The following is a 24,542-nucleotide window of genomic DNA, read 5'->3' as shown; positions in this document are numbered from 1 at the left end:
TATTTATTTATACTTTACATGCCTACATTACAATATTTGGCGGTCCGAGGTTCAACCTTTCGCGGTCCGCAAACGGACCGCGGTCCGCCTGTTGCCGACCGTTGGCGTAGTGGTTAGTGACCCTGACTACTGAGCCGAAGGTCCCGGGTTCGATTCCCGGCTGGGGCAGATATTTGTTTAAAGACAGATATTTGTACTCGGGTCTTGTGTGTTGATATTTATATTTAGTATCTATCTATCTATGTATTTGTGTAGATATATCAGCTGTCCGACACCCATAACACAGGTTCTGCCTAGCTTGGGGTCGGATGGCCGTGTGTGAGATGTCCGCACATATTTATTTATTTATTTATAGGACTACAACAACAAGAATCATCATAAATCATAAATGCAACGTCCAGCACACTTTAGGCAATCAGCGGCTGACGCTAACCTGGCCAATCCTTTCACCACGGTGACAAACCATAATTTAAGCCATAATAGGGAATATGCATAAATTTTTTAAATACTTTTATTGGATAGTTTTACATCACTTTATTATAGTAAAAAAAAATTCAACGCCAAAATAAGTAATTTAAGGTATTTTAAAGAAAGTTAAAAAATTACAACCATCACGACCACTTTAAAATTCCCGTCAGGATGGCGGGCTGGTGTGACGTCATAATCTTTTAATTTCACGGCTCAGAATAATGAGTCCCGTCAGTCGGCATAGATTTTTTACCTAATCAAGTAATCACAGAGTACTTTTGTATTTTCAACAAACCAATGTTGTCATGGTAACAAACGAAAAAGGAAGTGTATAAAGTGTTATCAGTGGCTGTTTTGTAATGGTAATAAAGTGTGACCAGTAAGTGTTTTGTAATGGGAGCTCGTAAATAGCTACTAGAAAGCCTTGAAATGGGAGCGCGCAAACCAGAGGACCTTTGTACACAATATTACGCTATTATGGCAATATGAATATAAAGTAATATTTGTATTGTATGTAAGTACTTACTGTAACTTTAGTTCTCAGTAAGAGAGGCTAGGGTTAGTGGGTCATTCTATTCTATTATCTGTGGGGGTGTAAGAATCTGCACCTGGCTCTCTTGAAAGGAACCATTGTGCATATCTCAAAGGTCTAAACCCCCTTCCTAAGCTTGGACCATTTCCCACCACGCTGGTCCACTGCGGATTGGTGGGTTCACATATGTAAATGTGCTTAATCTAAATATTGAGGTTTCCTCACGATGTTTTCTTTCACATGCTACATGATTATCCCCGAATTTAATTCTACAAAAATATCAACGTATAACATACATATTATCTTTTATTTTATAATAAAAACTTTTCCGCAGCTGGCCACAGTTTACTCGTTCATACTGCGTAATAAATTTAATGTGTCCAGTTCTTCTGATTACGAGAATTCTTCCATAACTTAATTTAGAAAAAAATAACAACTTTTGAAATATACTAACGACTGCCATTATAACCTAAAAGTAGAAAGAGCAACTTGTGTCATGTTCATGTCATACTTACAATACAAATTTAAATTTATTGTGTTGCAATATGGAGCATATTTGAGTGGCTCGTTGACTAGCGAATGGCTGTTTACGCCTCATTACAATAGAACAACTAGTGGCAGCCCATACACTACCAACAAAAAATATAAAAACTCCTAAACTTTGCAAACAAACAAGCATATCAAACAAGAAGTGGAGAGGTTTTAGGAGGCTAGGATCTATTGGAAGAATTTTTATGTGATCCATCGTATCTGGAAGGTGATTCGTGTCACAAAAAACCCCGTCGCTTTCATCTCGTTTTCAGATTTTTACGGACGAGTTGTCAAATTGCGATTCACATGGCACTAAAACCCAAGCTACATAGTAAGATCGTTTCGAGATCGCAAAATGAATGAACGAATGGAGAATGACGCGATTCATGTCATTTTTGTTGAATTTTTTGATATCGCTTATCCGTCATATTTTGACGTTTATGCGATTTTAAACTTTCGAAGAAAAGGGTGAAATTGTTAGATCGTTTTCAGAAAAAATACTGCAAAAAACTGTGAAATTGACCTTGTACGCATCTCTCCAAGATCTTCAAGCCATTTTTCAGCCGGACAGCCGTCCCTACGAGATACGTTTCCATCTTTACCGAATTCGTAATTTTCCTTTATAGTAAGCTTGTATTAGTGATATTTATTTGATTGGCGTGGGTTTTGGCCTGAGGCCCTCGCAGAATGAGGAAGAATATTTTAACCGAAAGCATACACATTCCCTCAGTGTGCAAATTGTAAGTTAATGAATTAAACACATTGTAATGCATGTATATTTTATTTATTGATAGAACTAATAAATTCTATGAATTATCACAAATACTAAAAAATATAGGTAGTAATTAGGTCCCTTTACCACTTAATAAAGCTACAGATAATGGCAATCAAAGATTAAAGTCTTATTATTTTTCTCATATTCTCTCCTATAGGTTGGCTGGCACAAAATGCTTTTAGCCTTTTGTATAATTATTAATACTTATGTATGTATACAATATTTTGTAACAATTATTAAACTATTATTGTATATAGGAACTTAGGTAATCAGTAATCACAGGTGCTCCTCTGTTTGAATTGACGCATGAAGAAGAGGAAGAAGAGAGGCGTGAGGCCATTGAAGGCCAGGCAAATGCGCAGGGACGGGATCCTCCCGCGCAGCAGCGCCGCGCGGACCGCGCGCTCCACGCCGGTCGCGGAGCCAGAGCTTCACTGGTCGCGCAACTGCGTCGCCGCTAAAATCTGTGGATATTCAATTTATAGTTAAAACAAATACCTATAAAAATATTTTGTTATTCCGATATAAATTATGTATACATATTATACCTTACCTTTACTTTAAGTCTGGTCTTGATTGTTCCTTTCATTAGCCTAGAAAAGACAAAATGAAAAGTTCAGTATGATATTGTTCTAAAAAATTACAGACAGACACTAACAAAACTAAACTGTAACATAAATATTCAACACCAGATTTCCTAACACATTATTGGGGCAACAATTAAGTTAAATTCTATTCTATTATTTAGCCAAACATTTAGGAATAACCAACCTTTTTCCATATGAGGAGCCCCTGCTTAAGAAGCCTCTCATTGACTGCAGCCTGTCTGTTCATTGCTTCAGCTATCATTGTGAGGGCTGAAGCCGTGGCCCTCTCACAACGCAGTTGCTCCTTCTGCAACTCAAGCACATCGGCTGCTGCTTGTGTTCATCTCGTTAATGATTCTAAAACAATTCAAACAGAAATTGGATACATCGTAAATTACAATACCTTCTTAACTACAACCGGTAACATTTATATTTCAAAAAAAATAGGTTAATACATTGATACTTACATGTCTCAGTCGTATTTCTCTAAGTTAGTTAAACTTCCTTTCTTCTTATTTTCCAAAAAAACTACGTTGACACGAAAATGAGCAAAGAAAATCAATGTTTGTTATGTTTGTTTTTATGACTTTATGTAGAAAACATGGCGGCTGTCAAAAGTGCCACAGGTTATGAATTTCTTCAACGTTGAATTAAAAAGCCGTTTCTTGATACTTGCTATCGTCACTAATTCCAACAAAATATATTTTAGGAACAAAATTATTTAAAACAATTAGTGGTAGTATTTATTATTTTTGCATGACAATTAAAAAAATATAGTTTCATTCATTTCACTCAAGCAATCCAAATACGAACTAGCGATATGAAAACGAGATCAAAGTATGTGTGTTATGAATCGCGTTTTTGAACATTGCGGATTTCATCTCGTAACTCGTTCGTATCGCTTTACAAATATTTCGGTTGAGATATGAATCGCGCCCCTGATCACAACGAGCATCACAAACACTCGGTGACATTAACATTTCTTTGTTTACACTTGACATTTATTTAACTTCCGCCGTAAACGCAAAGAAGTTATTATTCTGAGATTGATATATAAAGAATTTTGACGTCACATCCGCCTTAAGAAAATGGGTGACGTTTCTCTGAAGTTAGAATTTACCGAAGTTTTTTTGTACTTTTCAACTTCATTTACTTGCTCAAAAATAAATTATAATCAAAAATATTGATGGAGGCGTAGTTATAAAATAACAAAGTTTATTATAAATTATATTTGACCTTTATTTGAACCTCTTGCATATTCCCTATTGTCTAATAAAGTGATATAGGCGTACTCCCCCATATATAGCCAGCACCTTCTGTCTTCTGGCTAAGATAGTCCAATGGGCTGGAGGCGGCTAAAGACCCTTAAAAGCCCTTTTGCCTTAAGGAAAGCGGCTTTAGAACTCTTCACTGGCAGATCTCATTTAAGAAGACTTTTCATTTTTATCCTAAACTTACTCTCTGAGTGACTTTAATATTTTCGTCCACACAGATAAGGAAATGCCCTCGCCTGCCGAAATGCCCAGAAACTGAAGCCGATTCACCAAACGACGTTTTACACAATATTGCCCAAACCCCTCCGGATCCCTACTCGCCTGAGACCACATACGAAATTGACCCTTACGAGCCTAACTTTGAAGATGTGGAGACGATTTTTGAACAGCCAGAATCTAATTTGAAGAAGGTGTTTGAAGTTGAAGGGCTGGCTGTAAAGGAAAATGGACCCTGTGGCGTTGGGTTTACGTATCATGAAGATACTGATTCGTGTGAAGGTAAGCATTACTTATTATACTCGTGATTTTAACAGAGTTTAAGTTCAAATTATATAATATATACTAGAGGTTGCGTTGTGGCGCGGGCTGCAAGCAGCCGCGCGGGGCTATGATGCGTTTGTTTCGGTTTCAGCAGGGTATTGACTTGAACATATCGTAACCAATCTTTCTTGCGTTTTGTTACGCCTTAAAAACTGTTTTTTCAATATGAATGTCTTTATTAAAGGGGTACTGATGATTTTATTTCAGGTGGGATTAGTTTTCAGTATAAATTTCGGTTTCAGCAGGGTATTGACTTAAACAAACCGTAGCAAGTCTTTGTTGTGTTTTGTTTTGGATTAAAAACCGTTCTTTCAGTATAAATTTCGTTTTAAAAGGGGTACCTGATGATTTTGTTTCAGGTGGGATAAAGTTTTCAGTATGAATTTTTGTAAGATACGGTTATTAAATTGACCATAACGTATCGAACATTTCATGGGGTTTCGTTTTCCCTTCAAATCTAATTTCAGTATGAATATAGGTAGGTATAATGTATAGGTAGATATGGAAGCATTTAACGTAGCTGAAAAAATATTTCAGTATGAGATTTGGTAACAGATGGGTATTGACTTTGCCATAATACAACGGATATTTCTGGCATTTGGCTATACACAAAAAAAAAACTCCACAGGAATGTTAACATTTGCCTTGAAAACTATTTTCATGGTGAATTACGGATTGTCTCACACAAATACGGTAGAGAAACTAATCTATATTGACATTTTATGGTTTCGTAAACTTTTCTTACTTACTTTCGTTAACTTACCGACATAGTTTTGTGTAGAAATATTGGGTTCTTTAACACCTCATAAAAAATCTGAGTCACCTCCATTTGCGCGTTTTTCTAGCTTCTCGATTATTAGTTTACTCTGTCCTGAAGATAAACTTTTTCATAGCAATGAAATTTACAGGCTTTTTTGATACTTACATGAATTTCTTATGTGGGTTTGCTGTTTAAGACACAGTAAGTAAGTAGGATAAAGAGCGTTTTTTAACATTATTATACTTAAATAAATTTAATCCATAATTGGTTGCACACGTATGGAACTATAAACGCGCCCAAACTACGAGTAACACTTTGTCTTTCTTTTTTATTCATTCATGTTATTTCTTAGCTACAATCGGCTCTCAGGTTATATAGTTGTGTTGACGAGAGTTTGAGTAGTCTTGCCTCGCTTCGCTCTGCTCTCCAGGGTTTGAAGTATGGTGGTTCGCATAGTTTTGCCTCGCTTCGCTCGGCTCATCTTTTACGGTAAGGTTATACTTAAGTTGTATTGCCTCGCTGCGCTCGGCTCTTCAGTGGTTGTGGTATGATGTTTTGAAATGTTTTGCCTCGCTGCGGTCGGCTCTCCAAGGTTTGTGGTATGATGGTTGGATTGTTTTGCCTCACTTTTACGGTAAGGTAATACTTAAGTTGTATTGCCTCGCTGCGCTCGGCTCTTCAGTTGTTGTGGTATAATGTTTTGAAATGTTTTGCCTCGTTACGCTCGGCTCTCCAAGGTTTGTGGTATAGTGGTTTGGATTGTTTTGCCTCGCTGCGCTCGGCTCCTCTCCAGGGCTCGGAATGGTAGTCTCGGTTGTTCTGCCTCGCTTCGCTCGGCTCTGCAGTTACATAGGCACTTGCTGTTTATTGTACTTTAGCCTCGCTTCGCTCGGCTCTTCGGGTTTTCGGATGTTGGTTTCAGTAGTTTTGCCTCGCTCCGCTCGGCTCTCTAGGTTTTGGATTGATGGTTTAGGTTGCTTTGCCTCGCTTCGCTCGGCTTTCCACTTCTTAAACGGGACTTTTCCCGTAGTTTTAATTTATTGATATTGATAATTATGATACATAATGCCTCGCTTCGCTCGGATTTCTTGCCTTTATGGCAGGGTTACTTGTCGGATGCCTCGCTGCGCTGGGCTGGTTTTATTTTGGTATAGCTTGTAGAAGGACTATGGCCTCGCTGCGCTCGGCACTTACACTGTGGTAAAGTTGATTGACATTTTGTATATTTTTAGTGAAAATATTTTTTCCTCTAAAAGTGGGGATTTTTATTTTTAAAAATAATTATTTGTATTTATCTTCACAAATGCGCCATATACTTAACACAAATCTGTCTGACCACTTCAAAGGGGTGAAATTGCTAATGTTGGTAATTTTTTCTACGTTATTAGGGAAATTTTGATTTTTTCCTTACAATTGGGGAGTTTTTATTCTAAATAATTATTGTTTGTATTTATCTACACAAATGCGCCATATACCATAAATCCGTCCGACCACTTCAACGGGGTGAAATTGCTAATGTTGGTAATTTTTTATACGTTTTTAGGGAAATTTTGATTTTGTTTCTCCATAAGTGGGGAGTTTTTATTTTAAATTAAAATTGTATGCATTTAACTACACAAACACACTATACATTCGAAACCCCTCAGACCATCTCAAAGTGATAAAATTGCATATTTATGTAAATTTTCCCATGTTTTTAGGGAAATTTTGATTTTTTTCCCCATAAGTGGGGAATTTTTATTTTAAATTAAAATTGTATACATTTAACTACACAAACACGCTTTACATTCGAAACCCCTCAGACCATGTCAAAGTGATAAAATTGCATATTAATGTAAATTTTCCCATGTTTTTAGGGAAATTTTAATTTTTTCCCTATAAGTGGGTAGTTTTTATTTCTAATTAAAAATTTATTCATTTAATTTCACAAACGCGCCATACATTTGAATCCCCTCAGACCATCACAAAACGATAAAATTGCATATTTATGTAAAATTTCCCATGTTTTTGTGGAAATTTTGTTTTTTTCCCTAAAAATGGGGAGTTTTTATTTCATAGAAAAATTAAGTGTACCTAAACACACAAACGTGCTCTACAAGTCAAAACTGTCAGACCACTCAATACAGGTGAAATAGCCTTAAAACATGTAATATTTCTCTTTTACAAAATGGCTGCCACTTCATCCGCCATTTTGATTTTTGCAGTTTTCCCAATTTTCCCATGAATTTCACCATATATCCAACCATGTACAAAGAAAAACATCACCCCACCTCCCCCCCTTCTGGGAGATCAATTCACCTCAACTTGAATCGACGTCGAACTTTTTCAAAAATATAATCTCCCGTATTTCTCAGGGTTGCCAGCCGAAAGTGATAAAAATAGTCAAATGTCATTAGTATGAGCCTTTCTGACTAAACTGCATCATTTTTTAAAATCCAAAACGGTTATTTCTATTTTTCAGGTTTTTGGGGAAAATCTCAAAATTTTCCCTAAAAATGGGGAAATTTTATTTAACTGGTATAGTCTACCCAACAAACTACACAAATGCGCTGTACAAGACAAATCTCTCCTACCACTCAAAACACGTGAAAAAATCAATCAAAAATCGTGAAAAAAAGTCACTTTTACAAAATGGCCGCCAAAGCAGTCCGCCATTTTGTTTTTTAAATTTTTAGAAATTTTCCCATAAACTGCACCATACAACAGACCGTGTCCAAAAAAAATCATCACTCCACCTGCCTCCCTTCTGGGAGATCAATTCACCTCAAGTTGGGTCGACGTAAAAAAATCCGAAAAAATATAATCTCGCCTATCGCGCAGGGTTGCCAGTCGAAAGTAATAAAAATGGTCAAATGTCATTAGTACGGGTCTTTCCGACAAAACTGCATGAAATTTTAAAATCAAAAGTGGCCATTTCTACTTTTCATGTTTTTGGGGAAAATCTCGAAATTTACCCTAAAAATGGGGAAAATTCTTTCACGTGGCAACTCTACTTATCAAACTACACAACCGCTCCATACAAGTCAAACCTGTCAAATGCCCCCAACACAATAAAAAAATGCTTTGAAAATCCCCGAAAAAACACGTTTTTATAAAAAAATATCCCCTCCCCCCGCAATCAAAAAAAAAACATTTTTTGGAATTTTCCCTTAAATTTCATCATGTGCCCCACCGTTTACAAAAAACAGCATCCCCCCACCTCCCCCCCTTCCGGGAGATCAATTCACCTCAAGTCGGGTCTGACACGCCCTAAACTTAGCTTCACTGCAACTCGGCCGCCATTTTGTTTTTTTATTTTTTTATATTTTTTTTATAATCTGTCAGACATTCTTAATACACCCTCGAAATATAAAAAAATGTATGGTCACCAAAATGGAGGAACAAAAAAAATATTTTTTTTTTACAACTTTTTTTAAAAAGTCGAGGTTTTTCTCTACTCACCCGAGCACCCTGTACATTTCCCTAAAACATTTTTATATCAAAAAATGGCTCCTTCTGGGAGAACAATCATGTCAATGAGTGTGTCAGTGGTAATCCAGCTATATATATTATAATTATTATATTTTTTTGTGACCACGCTGAGTATTGCCTCTCTAAGTACCTATATTATGTATTTTAATTTATGTGTCCCTTCCATTGACATATACATATTACTAGTTCCTTCCAAATGCCGTAAGTTTTTTTTGTCGGGAATTCTTAAAATACTAAAATATATCTAATACCTATTACGGTTAGCGAAATGTTGGGTGTTGGGTGAGATTACCTTAGCACGTGCCGAGTGGGGAACCTTTTCCTTTCTCCCCCAGACATCGACGAGTGCCTGCTCGAGTCCAACGCGTGCCACTCGACGCAGGCGTGCGAGAACGCGGCGGGCGGGTACCGCTGCGCCTGCCCCGCGGGGTACGCGGCGCGGGGAGGGGGGCAGAGGTGCTTGGGTGAGGACAGTTGCAATATAATAAAATATAATTATAATATAACATAACATAACACAACACAACACAGTACAACGCAGTTTAAAACAATACAATACAATACAATACAATACAATGCAATGCAATGCAATACAATAAATTTGACTTAAAAGTAAGCGCAATAGGCGGCCTTATCGCTTATCTATTCCAGGCGTTTAATTTCTTTGGGTGAGTGAAAGACTTACTAACTTGACTTGCCAAAGAACTAAAATCATAGACACAGGCCAAGTCGAGTATAAACGAGTGTCCAACGGGCGCCCTAAAATCAATTTTAATTTTCCTATCTCCATGGCAGACACAAACGCGTGTTCAACGGGTGCCCTATATTAATATTTTTTATTTTCCCACCTCCATTGCAGACATAAACGAGTGTTCGACGGGCGCGCACGGCTGCCAGTTCGCGTGCGTGAACACGGCGGGCGGGCACGTCTGCGCGTGTCCCGCGCGCATGCGCCTGCGCAGCGACCGCCGGACGTGCTACACACGTATGTGATACTAACATTATAATAAATAGCTTATACTTCGACACCCATAACACAGGTTCTGCCTAGCGTGGGGTCGGATGGCCGTGTGTGAGATGTTTATCCTAATCCTAATCCTAACTATCCTAACTAATATTATAAATGCGAAAGTAACTGTGTCTGTCTGTCTGTCTGTCTGTTACGCTTTCACGCCGAAACTACTGGACGGATTTGAATGAAATTTGGTATACATATGGTCTAGACCCTGAGAAAGAACATAGGCTATTTTTATCCCGGAATTCCCACGGGAAACATAAACGAGTGTTCGACGGGCGCGCACGGCTGCCAGTTCGCGTGCGTGAACACGGCGGGCGGGCACGTCTGCGCGTGTCCCGCGCACATGCGCCTGCGCAGCGACCGCCGGACGTGCTACACACTTATATGTGATACTAACATTATAATATATAGCTTCGCGCCTTTATAAGTTTTCCTGTGGGAATTCCGGGATAAAAAGTAGCCTATGTTCTTTCTCAGGGTCTAGACCATATGTATGCCAAATTTCATTCAAATCCGTTCAGTAGTTTTGGCGTGAAAGAGTAACAGACAGACAGACACAGTTACTTTCGCATTTATAATGTTAGTTAGGATTAGGATTTATCTATCTATGTATTTGTGTAGATTTCCTATCTCTATTGCCTCTGATCGTCAGAAGTGGAAATCTATTTTTGCGGCCCTATGCTCCACTAGGAGTTAAAGGACTTAAGAAGAAGAAAATCTATAGGTATATAGCAAACATAAACGAGTGTTCGACGGGCGCGCACGGCTGCCAGTTCGCGTGCGTGAACACGGCGGGCGGGCACGTCTGCGCGTGTCCCGCGCACATGCGCCTGCGCAGCGACTGCCGGACGTGCTACACACGTATGTGATACTAACATTATAATAAATAGTTAGCGGTTCCCGCGAGCTTCGCTTCAACTTAAAAAAAACCCGTGAGAATTCCGGGATAAAAAGTAGCCTCCCAAGTAACATTTTTGGTTTTAGAAAGGTTTTGAAAAGGTTCTAGAACCTTAGTATGGAAATCTACTCGTAAGTCTTAGAAGGCTCAATAACGTTATATTAACCTTATATTAACCTCCTGAGTGCAAAAAGGGCCCACGTTTTAGAACCTTTCTGAGAGCTACAGCAAAACCTATAGCTCAAACCCAGAACCTTTTGATCTAATTACACAGAATCTAAATATAACCTTCACAACCTTAATTTAACGTTAACATAACCTTGGAAGACAGCTTTTAAGTTCTAAATTAGTCCTGGATGTAACTCTACTATAACTTGAAACATATTTGATGGATATTTGTAGGATCTTTCCAGGACTCTCGGGTTTTAAAATGTTTCTGTGTAAGATTTTATAATAATTATAATAAATGGCGCCATTACCTGACACTTTCCAATATTCAAAATGGCTAACTTGTAAGTGTTGTATTAATAAAAAATACATTAAGTAGTTAGGCTGAAGTCAGGTAATATGAAAAAATTGTGCGACTAGCACTTTATCGTGATACTTTAGGATAATAGTTCTGTATACGTGACGGGCCATTATTGCCCAATTTACCTTAATTTTTGGTATTCGGCATATACAAAACATCAAAATAAAAAATTACGATTAGCCAAGTGTGGTGCCACCATTACTTAACCCCGGATTCGATTCCTGGCTGGGGCAGATATTTGTTTAAAGACAGATACTTGTACTCGGGTCTTGGGTGTTGCTATTTATATAGTATGTATCTATCTATCTATGTATTTGTGTAGATATATCAGCTGTCCGACACCCATAACACAGGTTCTGCCTAGCATGGGGTCGGATGGCCGTGTGTGAGATGTTTATCCTAATCCTAACTATCCTAACTAATATTATAAATGCGAAAGTAACTGTGTCTGTCTGTCTGTTTGTTACGCTTTCACGCCGAAACTACTGGATGGATTTGAATGAAATTTGGTATACATATGGTCTAGACCCTGAGAAAGAACATAGGCTACTTTTATCCCGGAATTCACACGGGAAAACTTTTTAAGGCGAAGCGAAGCTCGCGGGAACAGCTAGGACTAAAATAATAATAAATAAACATCTCACACACGGCCAACCCCAAGCTAGATAGATACATACTAAATATAAATATCAGCAGCCAAGACCCGAGTCCAATATCTATCTTTAAACAAATATCTGCCCCAGCCGGGAATCGAACCCGGGACCTTCGGCATAGCAGTCAGGGTCGCTAACCACTACTCCATTCAGCCGTCTATGTATGTTTTACCAAATTATCTGTAAAGTAATGTTGGCACCACACTTAGCTAGTCGTAATTTTAGCGAATATACCGACCACACATGGCAGTTTTGGCAAATTATTTCGAGCGCAGACACAAGAAAAAATATTGCAATGGCGGCTGCTACCTACATAAGTGGGAGCAGGATGGACTATTGACAGTCATACAGTTAGGGCTAGAGCATGAGTCTGGTTGCCATTTTCGCATCGTTTCTTTATTTGCTATATTATATAATATATTTCGTTATATTACTGTACCTAACATAAAGCATAATTACGTATGTAATGTTTTTCAGCAACTTCACACCACCGGCAAGTGGAAGAGATAGATTCGGAGTACACCGGCATATCCATGGATATTCCCGCCAAATACGTGAAACAATCCAGATCGGTGACGTAACACCAAACCTTCCTATTGTTTTACTCTTAGGCCTAGTTTCACCATACTCTGTTAGATCATGAACACCACTATTAAGGGCCAAATTCACCGAAGTAATTAAACGTCGTTAGAAGGATCGAAAACGCAGTTTATGCTCTAAACGAGCTTATACGCTCATTTCGATTTTCACCCACCAATATTAACCAAGATTAGAGCAAAACGCAGTTACAGCTGTAACTGCTATAAATTGGCCAGTTAGCGTTGCTAAACGCAGTTATAGAAAGCTGTCATTGTCAAACGTCATAAACAAACCACTGAGCAAATAACAACGCTTTGACAACGACATATATAATTTTTTTGTTTTATAATGTGTCAAAACGTTTTGTTACTCCATTGCTCGAAATCAAAATACGCAAAAAGTATGTACGGCGCGACGCAATAACTAAACGCATTTCAGTGTTGCTGGCTCGTCTGTAGCTGAAACACCGGTGACGTAAACGAGATTAAAATAGCACCGATGAATTTCAGGTTACTCTAAACGCAGTTAGACGAAATTGGCAATCGTGATTAATGAAATCGTAGTTTAATAAAACTTAGATTTCTATGCAACCCGTGAATTTGGCCCTAAGTACATCATAACAAGGGATTAGTAGTTGACTTTTGACACATCTGTCAAGAATTTAAGATGGACATGGCGTATAATTATTTTAGATGACACTTACAATGTAACAGGGGTGTTAATTTTTATAATGATCTAATAGAGTATGGTGAAACTGGGGCTTAGCCCAATAAATACAGTGAAACTATAAAGTCCTGAAATTAAATGAGGGCACTGCTATCTTTCATGTAGCAACCCTATATAGCGGAACTTAACTGACTTTGATACTTGAAATTTTGCCTGTTAACTTCCTACCTATTTATGTATTTTAAAAACAACTTACCATCCACAAAAAAGCTCTTATACAAGCTAGAAGGTGTAAATATGAAGGCTAATAGTGAAACCAATAAATATTTATTTAGATAACTATGAGAAAGGTCCTATCGTGGGAGTGGTAGGGAAAACACACGACTCAGGGAATACAAAGCACTGTATTTCAAGGTTCTACAGACACGTAATAATGCAAGTGAGGTAATCTTATTGTAACACTAAACTAATGTCCGTTGGGAGCGCGAGCGAGCGTGTAGCCGGGAAACGGGTTGGCGCCGACTGACTGCGCGGGCTTCGCTGGCCGGTGGCGCGAGCGCGGGGTGCGCGCGGGTGAAGGGGAGGACGCGGGACGCGGTCTGCGCAGTAGAGCTGCGCAGTAAAACGGCGCGGCGGCGTGGGACGCTAACCGTTTTCGGCGCGCGATTTGTTTATTTTGTTTTCGCGGGAAAACGGTTAGCAGTCTTGTTACATCCTCCCCCTCTAGTCCGAACTAAGCGCCCTCGCGTTCGGAGTAGCATGGTGACAGCCCTGATCCTCCCCCTAAACTGTTCGTCGTCCTCGAGAACACTGATGATCGGACGGTAGGGTGGTCTGCGCAGGGGTTCTGCGCGCGCGGGGGTACTGCGCGCCGCGCGCTGCGTGCTGGTAGAAGGCACCGGGCGGGCCAGCTCTGCCTGACGAGGCGGGCGGCCGGGCTCCGTGTGCTCCCAGAAGGCACCGGGCGGGCCAGCTCTGCCTGACGAGGCGGGCGGCCGGGCTCCGTGTGCTCCCAGAAGGCACCGGGCGGGCCAGCTCTGCCTGACGAGGCGGGCGGCCGGGCTCCGTGTGCTCCCAGAAGGCACCGGGCGGGCCAGCTCTGCCTGACGAGGCGGGCGGCCGGGCTCCGTGTGCTCCCAGAAGGCACCGGGCGGGCCAGCTCTGCCTGACGAGGCGGGCGGCCGGGCTCCGTGTGCTCCCAGAAGGCACCGGGCGGGCCAGCTCTGCCTGACGAGGCGGGCGGCCGGGCTCCGTGTGCTCCCAGAAGGCACCGGGCGGGCCAGCTCTGCCTGACGAGGCGGGCGGCCGGGCTCCGTGTGCTGGTGGAAGGCACCGGGCGGGCCAGCTCTGCCTGACGAGGCGGGCGGCCGGGCTCCGTGTGCTGGTGGAAGGCACCGGGCGGGCCAGCTCTGCCTGACGAGGCGGGCGGCCGGGCTCCGTGTGCTGGTAGGGGAGGCGGCGGGAGCGCGCGCCGCGGGCACGCTGGGCGCGCCAGGGCGGGTCATCACCGTCCTCTCCATGAAGACAGAGAGCTGCGCCGCCGTTACGCAGGCGAACGCGTCGAGTATAGCGGCGGAAGCGGCGGAATATGCGCGCCGCGGGGGCTGCACGCCGCTTACTCGTATGGCGCGTCGTGCGTGGCGGGCGCGTCGTGCGTGGCAGGGGAGGCGGCGGGAGCGCGCGCCGCGGGCACACTGGGCGCGCCGGGGCGGGTCATCACCATCCTCTGCATAAAGACGCGGTTGGTCTTGGCGGCCTTGGCGACGGTTTCCAGCAGCACGCAGGCGAACGCGTCGAGTGTAGCGGCGGAAGCGGCGGAATTTGCGCGCCGCGGGGGCTGCACGCCGCTTACTCGTAGGGCGCGTCGTGCGTGGCGGGCGCGTCGTGCGTGGCAGGGGAGGCGGCGGGAGCGCGCGCCGCGGGCACACTGGGCGCGCCGGGGCGGGTCATCACCGTCCTCTCCATAAAGACGCGGTTGGTCTTGGCGGCCTTGGCGACGGTGTCCAGCAGCACGCAGGCGAACGCGTCGAGTGTAGCGGCGGAAGCGGCGGAATTTGCGCGCCGCGGGGGGGCTGCGCGCCGCGTACTCGTATAGCGCGTCGTGCGTGGCGGGCGCATCAGGCGCGGCGGGGGAGGCGGCGGGAGCGCGCGCCGCGGGCACGCTGGGCGCGCCGGGGCGGGTCGTCACCTTCCACTCGCCGGTAGTCGTAGGACGCGTAGGGCGGGCCAGCCAAGTCAGCCGAGGCAGGGCGGCCGCGCGCAGCGTGCTCGTGCGACGCGCCGGGCGTGGCGGGGAGGGCGCGCACCGCAGGGGACCCGCGTGCCGCGTTCTGCTCGTGCGCGTAGGGCGCGCCGGGCGCGGCGGGGAGGTCGCTCGCTGCGGTAGGGACAACCGCCACGTGCTCGGCGGGCGCGCCGCCGCCTGGGCGGGGCATTACCGTGGTCTCGCCGGCGGTGCCGCTGCTGTCGTCTTCGTCGAGGTCACGACGCTTCGCTCTTCCTTTTCGGCAGCATATTTTTCTTCGCACACACATACATTCACGCGTCTCCGCGAGTTGGGCGCCACTATGAGAAGACTATGCACAACTAGGAGGTAAATTAGGTAAGCGTGGTAGTCTTGCGTAAAAACAAATTTCCGAAGCGGCGCAAGAGCGAGCGTGAAGTCGGGAAACGGGTTGGCGCCGACTGACTGCGCGGGCTTCGCTGGCCGGTGGCGCGAGCGCGGGGTGCGCGCGGGTGAAGGGGAGGACGCGGGACGCGGTCTGCGCAGTAAAACGGCGCGGCGGCGTGGGACGCTAACCGTTTTCGGCGCGCGATTTGTTTTCGCGGGAAAACGGTTAGCAGTCTTGTTACATAACGTTATTACAACTGTATAAAAAAAACTGGATCTGTTGACGAAGGGCACACATAGTAAAGACATCAATTTCTCTTTTTGGACGGCCAGTTCTGTTTCTTCCAGGAGTTAGAAATATTCCATATTTTGCCCTCTTTGGCACACTGGTCCGATATAACTATAAAATAAAATAAAAAAATATTTTTGAGTCACACAATGCCCCCCAAATTCACACAATGTGAATTTAGTAAGTAAACAAAAAATATATCTTCAAGTATCAAAATGTTAAGGTTTGACTCAACTGAAACCAAATGAAACCTACAATCAGATATGTAAACAATGTTCGACTTGGGCTCTAAACCTAGGTTTATCGATAAATGAAGCGTTGGTACTAATAAAAAATGAGTTATTACAATTTGTACAATGCTACATACCCGTCATAGACGCTGTACGAGCGTAAACATCCTCCAAATTCGACAAAATGTGTCCAGCTTGATGTTCCGCTAAACATTGTATTAAAACTCGATAAATAACTTCACTAGCTTGACTACGAATATTTTTCTTCATCTTCCTAATTGCAACCAAGCGTAAATTGTTGCTTTTATCTAGATTATCCTTATAATTAATAAGAAAATTCAAAAAAACAGCCAACCGTCTATTGACATAAACAATTGTTATGACTTTTATGTTTCTTTTCTAATGGTGCCAGGCTCCTGAGAATTTTAGTTCCTCAAACATTAATTTCAGGACTTTATAGTTTCACTGTAGCCGGGTCCACACCAGACGATCCAACGCGATCCGATCGCGAATTTTACCTGATTACGCCTGGCGGCCGAGACAGTATCCTCGGCCAAGCACAGTTGCTAGTCGTTCATTGGTCGAGGATGTAGATAGGTATAAAACAAGGTTTGAAAGGGCGCAATGGGTCGTTTGTTGGAGAAGCGTTTAATAAAACGTGGTTTAATTATTATGAAATAGGTTCTACCTACTTCATAAATTAACTTTTATTAAGGTGTGTGTAGTAATACGTAAGCATGATGTTTTTAAAGGAATTTTATTGATAACAATAATATAATTGTGTTCATAATTTTAAGTTATTCACGTTACAATATACCTAATAAACATATTTTATTTTATAACTACAAGTGCTATTTATTTTGTGTTTTACTTTCAGGTGTATCTAACTTTAGTAGGTATATTTAATTTATTTAAGGCGATTCGGCCTTTCGACCATCAGCTTAATAAATATGCCACCGTGAGTCAATGGTTCATATTTATTTCAGTATTTATACGATACTTAAAAGCCTGCTTAAATAATGTAAGTACCTGACAAAACACACAGTACTTGTATACCTAAGTGGGTCCAGCCCATTAATATATTATGTAAGTAGTTAAAATCTATTTTAGATTTTTCTTTGTGTATTAAGTAAGATTTCGTGAAAAATATATCTAATAAGTGGATTTTATATAGAAAAATATACGATAACGTGCAAAAAAATACTAATATGTATCTTTTTAAATCGAAATAAGACCTTTGATACCTATGTTTTACCTTATGAGTAGAAGACTCTTTACATTGAAATGCCTTATAACATTTTTCTGAATTTAAAGATGAAAGTAGCAGGTAATTTTCTACGTTTGATTTTGGTCACAACTTCCACTATAACATCATGTAACAGCTCTTATATAATTTATGTGGAGATCGGTGCAAGTTTCTCCCCGAATATCTTCTTTATGGGGCCTCGCTTTGGGTCCAAGACTCTCTCGTCACTCCTACGGGCAACACTGGAAGGTAAAGCCAATATTACACAAAAACATTATTGTTTATATTCCATGTTAGGTTGAAAAGAGGAGGATTGGTGTCAGTGATAGGTACCTAAGTATACCAATAGATGGCGCCAACTGAGTTTGTGATTTCACAGTAGTACCTATAGCTTTTTCTTGGCCTTACGGTCTGGAAAAAAACACGCGGGTGTCACGCGTGCGTGATTAAATCCGCGCAATTAAAAACGTTCGTGTTCCCTTGAAAAATAAAAATGACTCGTCAAACGTTTGCTATGTTATTATTAACTAAGCTTCAATTTCTCCATAGTCGGTTAGATCTAGACCAGGCATTGGTTCATCAATTATACGTCATCTCCATACTAAATTCTTGACAGCTGTGTCAAAAGCAGTCAAAAGTCAACCAATAATCCCTGGTTATGCTCTAACCGACTATGACGAAATTGGCACTAAAGCTATATTTCACAAAGTATCGGTTTAAATAGTTACTTGTAATGTCCGAAGGGCGCGTTCCTCTGCAGCCGCATGATGTTGTTCTGGCAGATCATCAGCTCGTTGTGCAGGTACGTCCGCTGGTCATTCACTCGCACGAACAACTGACAAACAAACGTACAGAAAATCAAATCAAATGTAAGCAACTACTTAAATAAAAATTAAATCTATGGAGCTGTTATGTTGATAAAACAAATAAATTGTGTAGTAAGAAAGATAGGTACTTTAAAAAAAAAATAGATTGCAGCATGTAACAGGGGCTACTACCATGCTTCCAAACTAGTTTAGGCCTGTGTCGTGTTACTGATTCAAATTTAAAATCGTATCATGTTATATGTTAGGTACTCGTACTTTGGAATGTTATGTTACCTTGGATTGTCCATTGATTATCAATTAGTAGTTGTGAATAAAGTAACTAAGTAACGCTGAGTTGCAGAAAGGAACTTTAAGCTATTGACAACCTTAAATTTAATGGTGTCTTGCTTTGGCAGTATACGAACTGAAAGTGACAGACACACTTACCCCCTTATTCATAGAAAAGTTATAGGACGTTTTACCTATTGACCTATTTTGTCCCTCTCTAACGCAGAAAAAAATGTTCTTTGACAGAGAGGGACAACAGTTCCATAGCTAAAACGTCCTATAACTTCTATGAATAAGAGGGTGATATTTAATGCCGACATTAGCTTAAAGTCCCTTTCTGCCACCCGGCACAAATGAGTTTATTACTTCTAACTATGGTGTTGTTACCTTGGACTCGGAGTCGAGGCGCCACTCCTTGCTGCGCAGCGTGCTGATCAGGTCGGTCTTGATGCGCTCGAACCTCTTCACTGTGCGAAGAAGCTCCGACTACGAGTACAATTTTTAATATACAGGGTGTTGCAAAAAGGGTATACTAAGCCGAAACCTACATGTGCAGCATGGTATATCTAAGCCTGAAACTGAAATCAGAATTCGAAAATTCGCGGAAAAAAAAACATTTTCCATAGAAACTTTGTTGGTCACGTGACTTTTTACTATGGAAAATATTTTATTTTTTCGCGAATATCCAAATTCTGATTTCAGTTTCGGGCTTAGATATACCATGCTGCACATGTAGGTTTCGGCTTAGTATACCAATTTTGCAACACCCTGTAGAATCCGACAACGCTAACTAAATGGGGTCGAAAACGCAAAGCTAATTGCAGATGTCGCCACTTTGGAGTAGGCCCGATTCCCCAGTTCTAATTCAAAATTCGCGAAAAACAATTAGAAACTTAGTTGGTCACTATGGACAATGTATTTTCACTTTTGGGTTTAGATAGGTATAACATGCTGCACATGTAGGTTTCGTCTTAGTATCTGGGGGCACGGCAGTGCCCCCACCAAGTCGAGCAAAAAAGCGGCACAGCCGTACCATCCTTTTCTCGAAGCAATTCAGACCATTTTCGACCCCCTGTAACTTCGTTGTGGATAAAACTAGAAGACTGAATTTTCAGTAACCATGCAGGCATTGTAAAGACACGGTATATTTCAAATTTCATTAAATTTGAAACAGTATTTTAAGAATTATAACGGGTCAAAGTTTCTTAATATTGTCACTCACTGACTGACTCACCGATCATAAAAATTCTAAGGCACTTCTAGCAGACCTAGAAGCTTCAAATTTGAAATTCAAGTAGTGTTTGGTGTATGAATCAAGGAAAAACTAAAATATTTGGGGGCACGGGCACCAACTCGAATAAAAAATTTCAATTTTGGTCCAGTTTTATAGATAGGTAATAGGTACATAACTGCTTAAATAATTTCATGATCACATATCTGGGGGCACGGCAGTGCCCCCACCAAGTAAATATAGATGCATGGTAGTGCCCCTACCAAATCGAGCAAAAAATTCCCGTCATGCAAATTAAATCCGAAAAGGATGGATTACCTACCTGTACCTACGGACAAAGCACATCAGGCTACCAGTGCAACATATACTTAGTCAAATTTTCTTAATGTACCTACAATTAACTTTGGGTATTGGAAACTAAGGTTGGAATTTAAGAGGATAGTATACCTTCGCGATTCTAGCGAAATAGGTATTTAGGAAAAGATTTCTTATCGCTTGCGCTCTCATGCCCCGTGCACGGGTGCGATAGAGATGCACTGCTGCACGCGACTGACAATAGGTATTTTTCTTAATGAAAATCTGGTTTCGGGAGAAAACGTTTTACACTAACTAAATATTAAGCAATCTCTTAGATTTTCATATAAAATATATTTTTTATATAAAATATTAAATATTTTTAAGATTGAGATGCGTGCGTGGATAAGACTTGGTATTACATGGATCTCACATCTTTTTACCGTAGAACAACTGAGTTACGAGACTTGGTTTTTATGACAAGTATTGTTTTTGATGGGATTACCCTTTTGCAAGAGCCTGTATAAGAAAACAGGTAAGTTTAGTTGGTAGGTTGTTATAATTATACCAACCTACCAACTAAACTTACCTGTTTTCTTATTTATATCATTTTATGAGGGAATCATTTTATTTGACTTGAATTTACCTATATCCCATTCCACGGGGAAAGACATCTGATACGAACAAAAACTAACCTTATTAGAATGTAATAAAGGTTCTGTCAGATTTCTTTCCCTGTAGAATGGGATATAGTTAAGTACATATTACATGTAACTAGTTATATTCATATAAAGAGCTACTTACGGGCGTTAAGATATCCAAATTAATGTTGAGGTCATCATGTTTCAGCCTGCAGTCTGTAAGACATAAGTTAAATCCCTTAGGTACGATAAACATAATAGTGTCAATGTATAACAAAAAAAAACCTAAATATAAGCTGCTGGCCATTCAAAAAACCTACACTCTGCTTTCACGACCAAAAAAAACACTGCAACTTTTGTTAAATGTCATATAAAGAAGAAATAACATGAATTTATGTAACTATCCACAGCTGCCAACTTTAGGATAAGGTAACTATATTATTATAGTCTTAACTCCCTACATACCAGGCCCACAAATCTTGGCGTTCCTGATTTTGTCCTTCAATATCGGCAGCTCTTTGCGCAGAGACTCGATGGCTTCCAGAAGGTTCCTGTGGCGGTCGCTCTCCTTCTCCAGCTCTTCGTCCCCGTCCCAGGAGTAGTCTGGTCTCCGCAGGTCCTCTTGAAGGTTCACTATTTGCTTCTCTAAGTGCCCGTTTTGCCATGATGCAGTTTCTCTGTAAAGCAAATTTATACGGCATTATTTATTACAGTATTGGCATAGTACAGGTACCTACATAAGTAAATTCTTATAAGTTAACAGGTCTATTGTCTATGTCTAGTTATCTACAGGGCACACACTGTACCTATCTCTATCTACTTTAGGTACGAGATATCTCAAATTCAACGCATTCTTCGTAAGTGCATACTTATCTCCAACTGCCTACTTTGCATTAACTAAGTTAATTTTATGCTAGGTACCATACCTTGCATTACCTACTTATAAATGTTATGGTCCTTATTACAAATATTATGCTATGATGCGTATTAAGTTTAGCTTAAGTAACTAAGTCTAGTCAATTTACGAATTAATCGAGGTTTTTTACCTATTTAAGTCCTACCTACATACCCAACAAACATTTTACCCTCAGTTACAGCTATTTTTATAACTTTAACCTGTATAACTGTGTTATAATTATCTCAGTTCTAACATAAAGCGATAAAGATGAGTTACAAAATTAAATTAGTGTTAACAGCAGGTTTAAGTGTTTAAATGGTATTAGTCAAAGCAATTATAATTAAGATGTTATAGGTTTAAACTGTTTCTAGAACCTAAAGCTATACAAGAGTGCTCACTGACACTTGTTAACACTCATGGTTGTTAAGTGGTTTCCTTTAATACTCATATAAATCTTTAGGTGTCATATTGACTTTAGGCTGCAGGAATTGGTTATAAAAGAGATTTTGTCAAGAGTGCAGTAAGACAAGATTCTTACAGTGTTGAAAAACTCAACAATGCAGTTTTAATCTTTAAGGTTAACTTAACTTACGCTTATTGCGTTTGGCAAGTAGACTGTAAAAGTAACGGTGTTAAGCAAGACTGTGCGGATCGACTAAGACTGCATAATACCCTTGGCTAAGGGTGTTCTATTTCAAAATGTGTAATAGATGACTTAGGTGAGTCTATATGTCTTAAATGTAAGTTCGCCATTTGCATTGACGACCTAACCTATAAATTGCTGGGATTAACAATATTTTGCTTTAAAATACTTACTTATTTAAGAATTTTGTCATTCCAGTCATGCCAATTGATTTATGAAACTAATGGACATACAGCAAGGATACAAAAAAATACAAAATTGAGTCGTCTATTTTATATTTACTTATGTTTCATTTGAAATCCTTAATAAATTCGGAGCGCATTAAAATTGAGGTGGGAAATATAGTATACATTACAGTAAAATTGCAATGGCATATTATTTTCAATTCACAAAACATGTTAAGTCAAGTTAATATATTATATTTACTGTTATTTAGTACCTATTAATCAATACTGTCACTCTAATACTGTCGCGTATGATTGCTGTTGACACTATTATTTTCAAAGACATACAACTTGTATGGTAAAAGTGTATTTGAAAAACGGTAGCATACTCACTTAACCCTTTTTAACCAAACAAATAAGAGTCAGGGAGTCAAATAACCATTCTACAACCACAACTATACCGGTAAAAGTTCTAGCTGAGAGTGATTAAACGCTCTTCAATAGTAACTTTAGCACTTCAATGACACCGTACTACAGGCTTTCTATAACTTAAACACTTCAATGACACCGTTTTACAGACTTTCTAAAGCCTTTACTCTCAAAATCGTGGGCCTCTTTCGTGGTTATAAGTGAGTTAGAGCACTCTCCTACACTCTTATACAGCTATGTCTTAACACTTTAATTTTCGAATGGAACCATTATACAAGTTATATGAGAGTTTTTTTAACGCTACGATGTTAGTTGGGTAGTAACATACCACATAACTACCATTTCTAGTTACTAACCTACAACGTTTTTCGTATTCCAGTTCATTTCTGAGAGACTCAATTTCACTGTCATTCATTTTGAGGCTGAAAATAGTTTGGCACAATATGGAAGTCCGTCGCTGGTCGCAGTTTCAAGTTACTGCCGCCCTACCATCGATCTAACAATATCCTTATCCTATGGTAACCTGCTTACCTTTACCCTTGTAACTTCTTCAGTCGCGGTTATAGGTATTTTCATTATTTCATTATAAACCTTGTAACGACAAAATAGGGCTTTATTTCAGTACTTCAGTAAGTAGGTATATTGTGTGCAGGTAGGATGACTATAATATTATGTATGAGTGACAGTAACAGTAAGGAGGTAACCTTTCGCATAATCTAAATTAGGAAACCTTGACTTTAATCAGTTGTTAGCAATATGCGCATATATTATTACTTCTTCTTCTTATAGTGCCTGTCCATCATTGGAGGTTGGCAGTCAGATCTTTGCAGCGCTCTCTATTCCTGGCTGTTTTAAATAATTCTTCCACGGTTTTTAAACCGGTTCACTCTTTGATGTTGATATATTACTTAACTATTATATATTAACTATGTTGGTGAACCGAACGAACGTAAGTACCTGAATAGGGAGAGAGGTGGTAAGTAGATAAAAACATGTCTATTTATGGTGATATACAGGGTGTCCCAAAAGTCAACGTCATCCATTAAAGGGCTGATAGGTCAGCTCATGAGAGGCCAGAATATCACAATATGACCTTAGTAAAAACTCGATAATTTTCGAGATATTGACACTTTTATAAATTTGCTGAAAATCGACACCTTGGATCAGTTTTTTGCGTGCCGCTGATACAAAAATCCATATTGTTAGAATTTGTTTGGTGTTGCATCACCCTGTATAGCCCTGCTCTTGATCGCAGTAAAAAATAATATCAAGTAATGCTGTATGTTTAAAAAAAACACGGTTTTCAAAGTCATAAAAGGTAATCGTATTTTTTTATAAACAACTTTGACTCTACATACTGTAAAAAAAATATACCACGCAAACCTGGCACCTTATTTGAAAAGATTGCTCATTTAATGCAGTTTCCAAAATGGTATGAAACGTTGCTATTGTTTCAATTAACAAAAAAGTTATTGCTATTTTAGTACAAAA

General features: G+C 40.3%; 2 protein-coding genes and 1 long non-coding RNA gene across 5 annotated transcripts in view; 1 reads left to right on the top strand and 2 right to left on the bottom strand.

The window, feature by feature from the left end:
• The window catches only part of LOC105392367 (hemicentin-1-like), a 55,835-nt gene extending 45,871 nt beyond the window's left edge, over positions 1-9,964 (top strand). The window contains exons 38-40 of the mRNA XM_048625575.1: positions 4,386-4,665; positions 9,274-9,402; positions 9,798-9,964. Of these exons, the coding sequence (XP_048481532.1) occupies positions 4,386-4,665; positions 9,274-9,402; positions 9,798-9,931 (543 nt within the window). The 3' untranslated portion in view covers positions 9,932-9,964. The remainder of the gene's footprint in view (positions 1-4,385; positions 4,666-9,273; positions 9,403-9,797) is intronic.
• On the bottom strand, positions 2,253-3,831 carry LOC125489487. 2 transcript variants are annotated; one of them, XR_007267039.1, is made up of 4 exons: positions 3,361-3,831; positions 3,078-3,250; positions 2,860-2,899; positions 2,253-2,770 (listed from the first exon to the last, which is right to left on the bottom strand). It is a non-coding gene; the product is annotated as an uncharacterized LOC125489487 (long non-coding RNA). The 2 variants fall into 2 exon arrangements; XR_007267038.1 differs by having other exon boundaries at positions 3,078-3,831.
• Positions 9,965-17,755: 7,791 nt separating the features above from the next.
• On the bottom strand, positions 17,756-23,979 carry LOC105392346. 2 transcript variants are annotated; one of them, XM_011563955.3, is made up of 6 exons: positions 23,408-23,972; positions 21,383-21,594; positions 21,081-21,133; positions 19,139-19,237; positions 18,386-18,492; positions 17,756-17,899 (listed from the first exon to the last, which is right to left on the bottom strand). In XM_011563955.3, the coding sequence occupies exons 1-6, from the start codon at positions 23,464-23,466 to the stop codon at positions 17,806-17,808; spliced, it is 624 nt and encodes a 207-aa protein (XP_011562257.3). In that variant the 5' UTR covers positions 23,467-23,972; the 3' UTR covers positions 17,756-17,805. The 2 variants fall into 2 exon arrangements, with proteins under 2 accessions (XP_011562257.3, XP_037976284.2); XM_038120356.2 differs by lacking the exon at positions 19,139-19,237 and having other exon boundaries at positions 23,408-23,979.
• Positions 23,980-24,542: the final 563 nt, after the last annotated feature.

Source organism: Plutella xylostella, chromosome 14 (assembly GCF_932276165.1).
Source record: "Plutella xylostella chromosome 14, ilPluXylo3.1, whole genome shotgun sequence".
Classification (NCBI taxonomy): Eukaryota; Metazoa; Arthropoda; class Insecta; order Lepidoptera; family Plutellidae; genus Plutella; species Plutella xylostella.
Note: the sequence above shows the minus strand (reverse complement) of the source record. Positions and strands in the feature narration are given on the sequence as shown.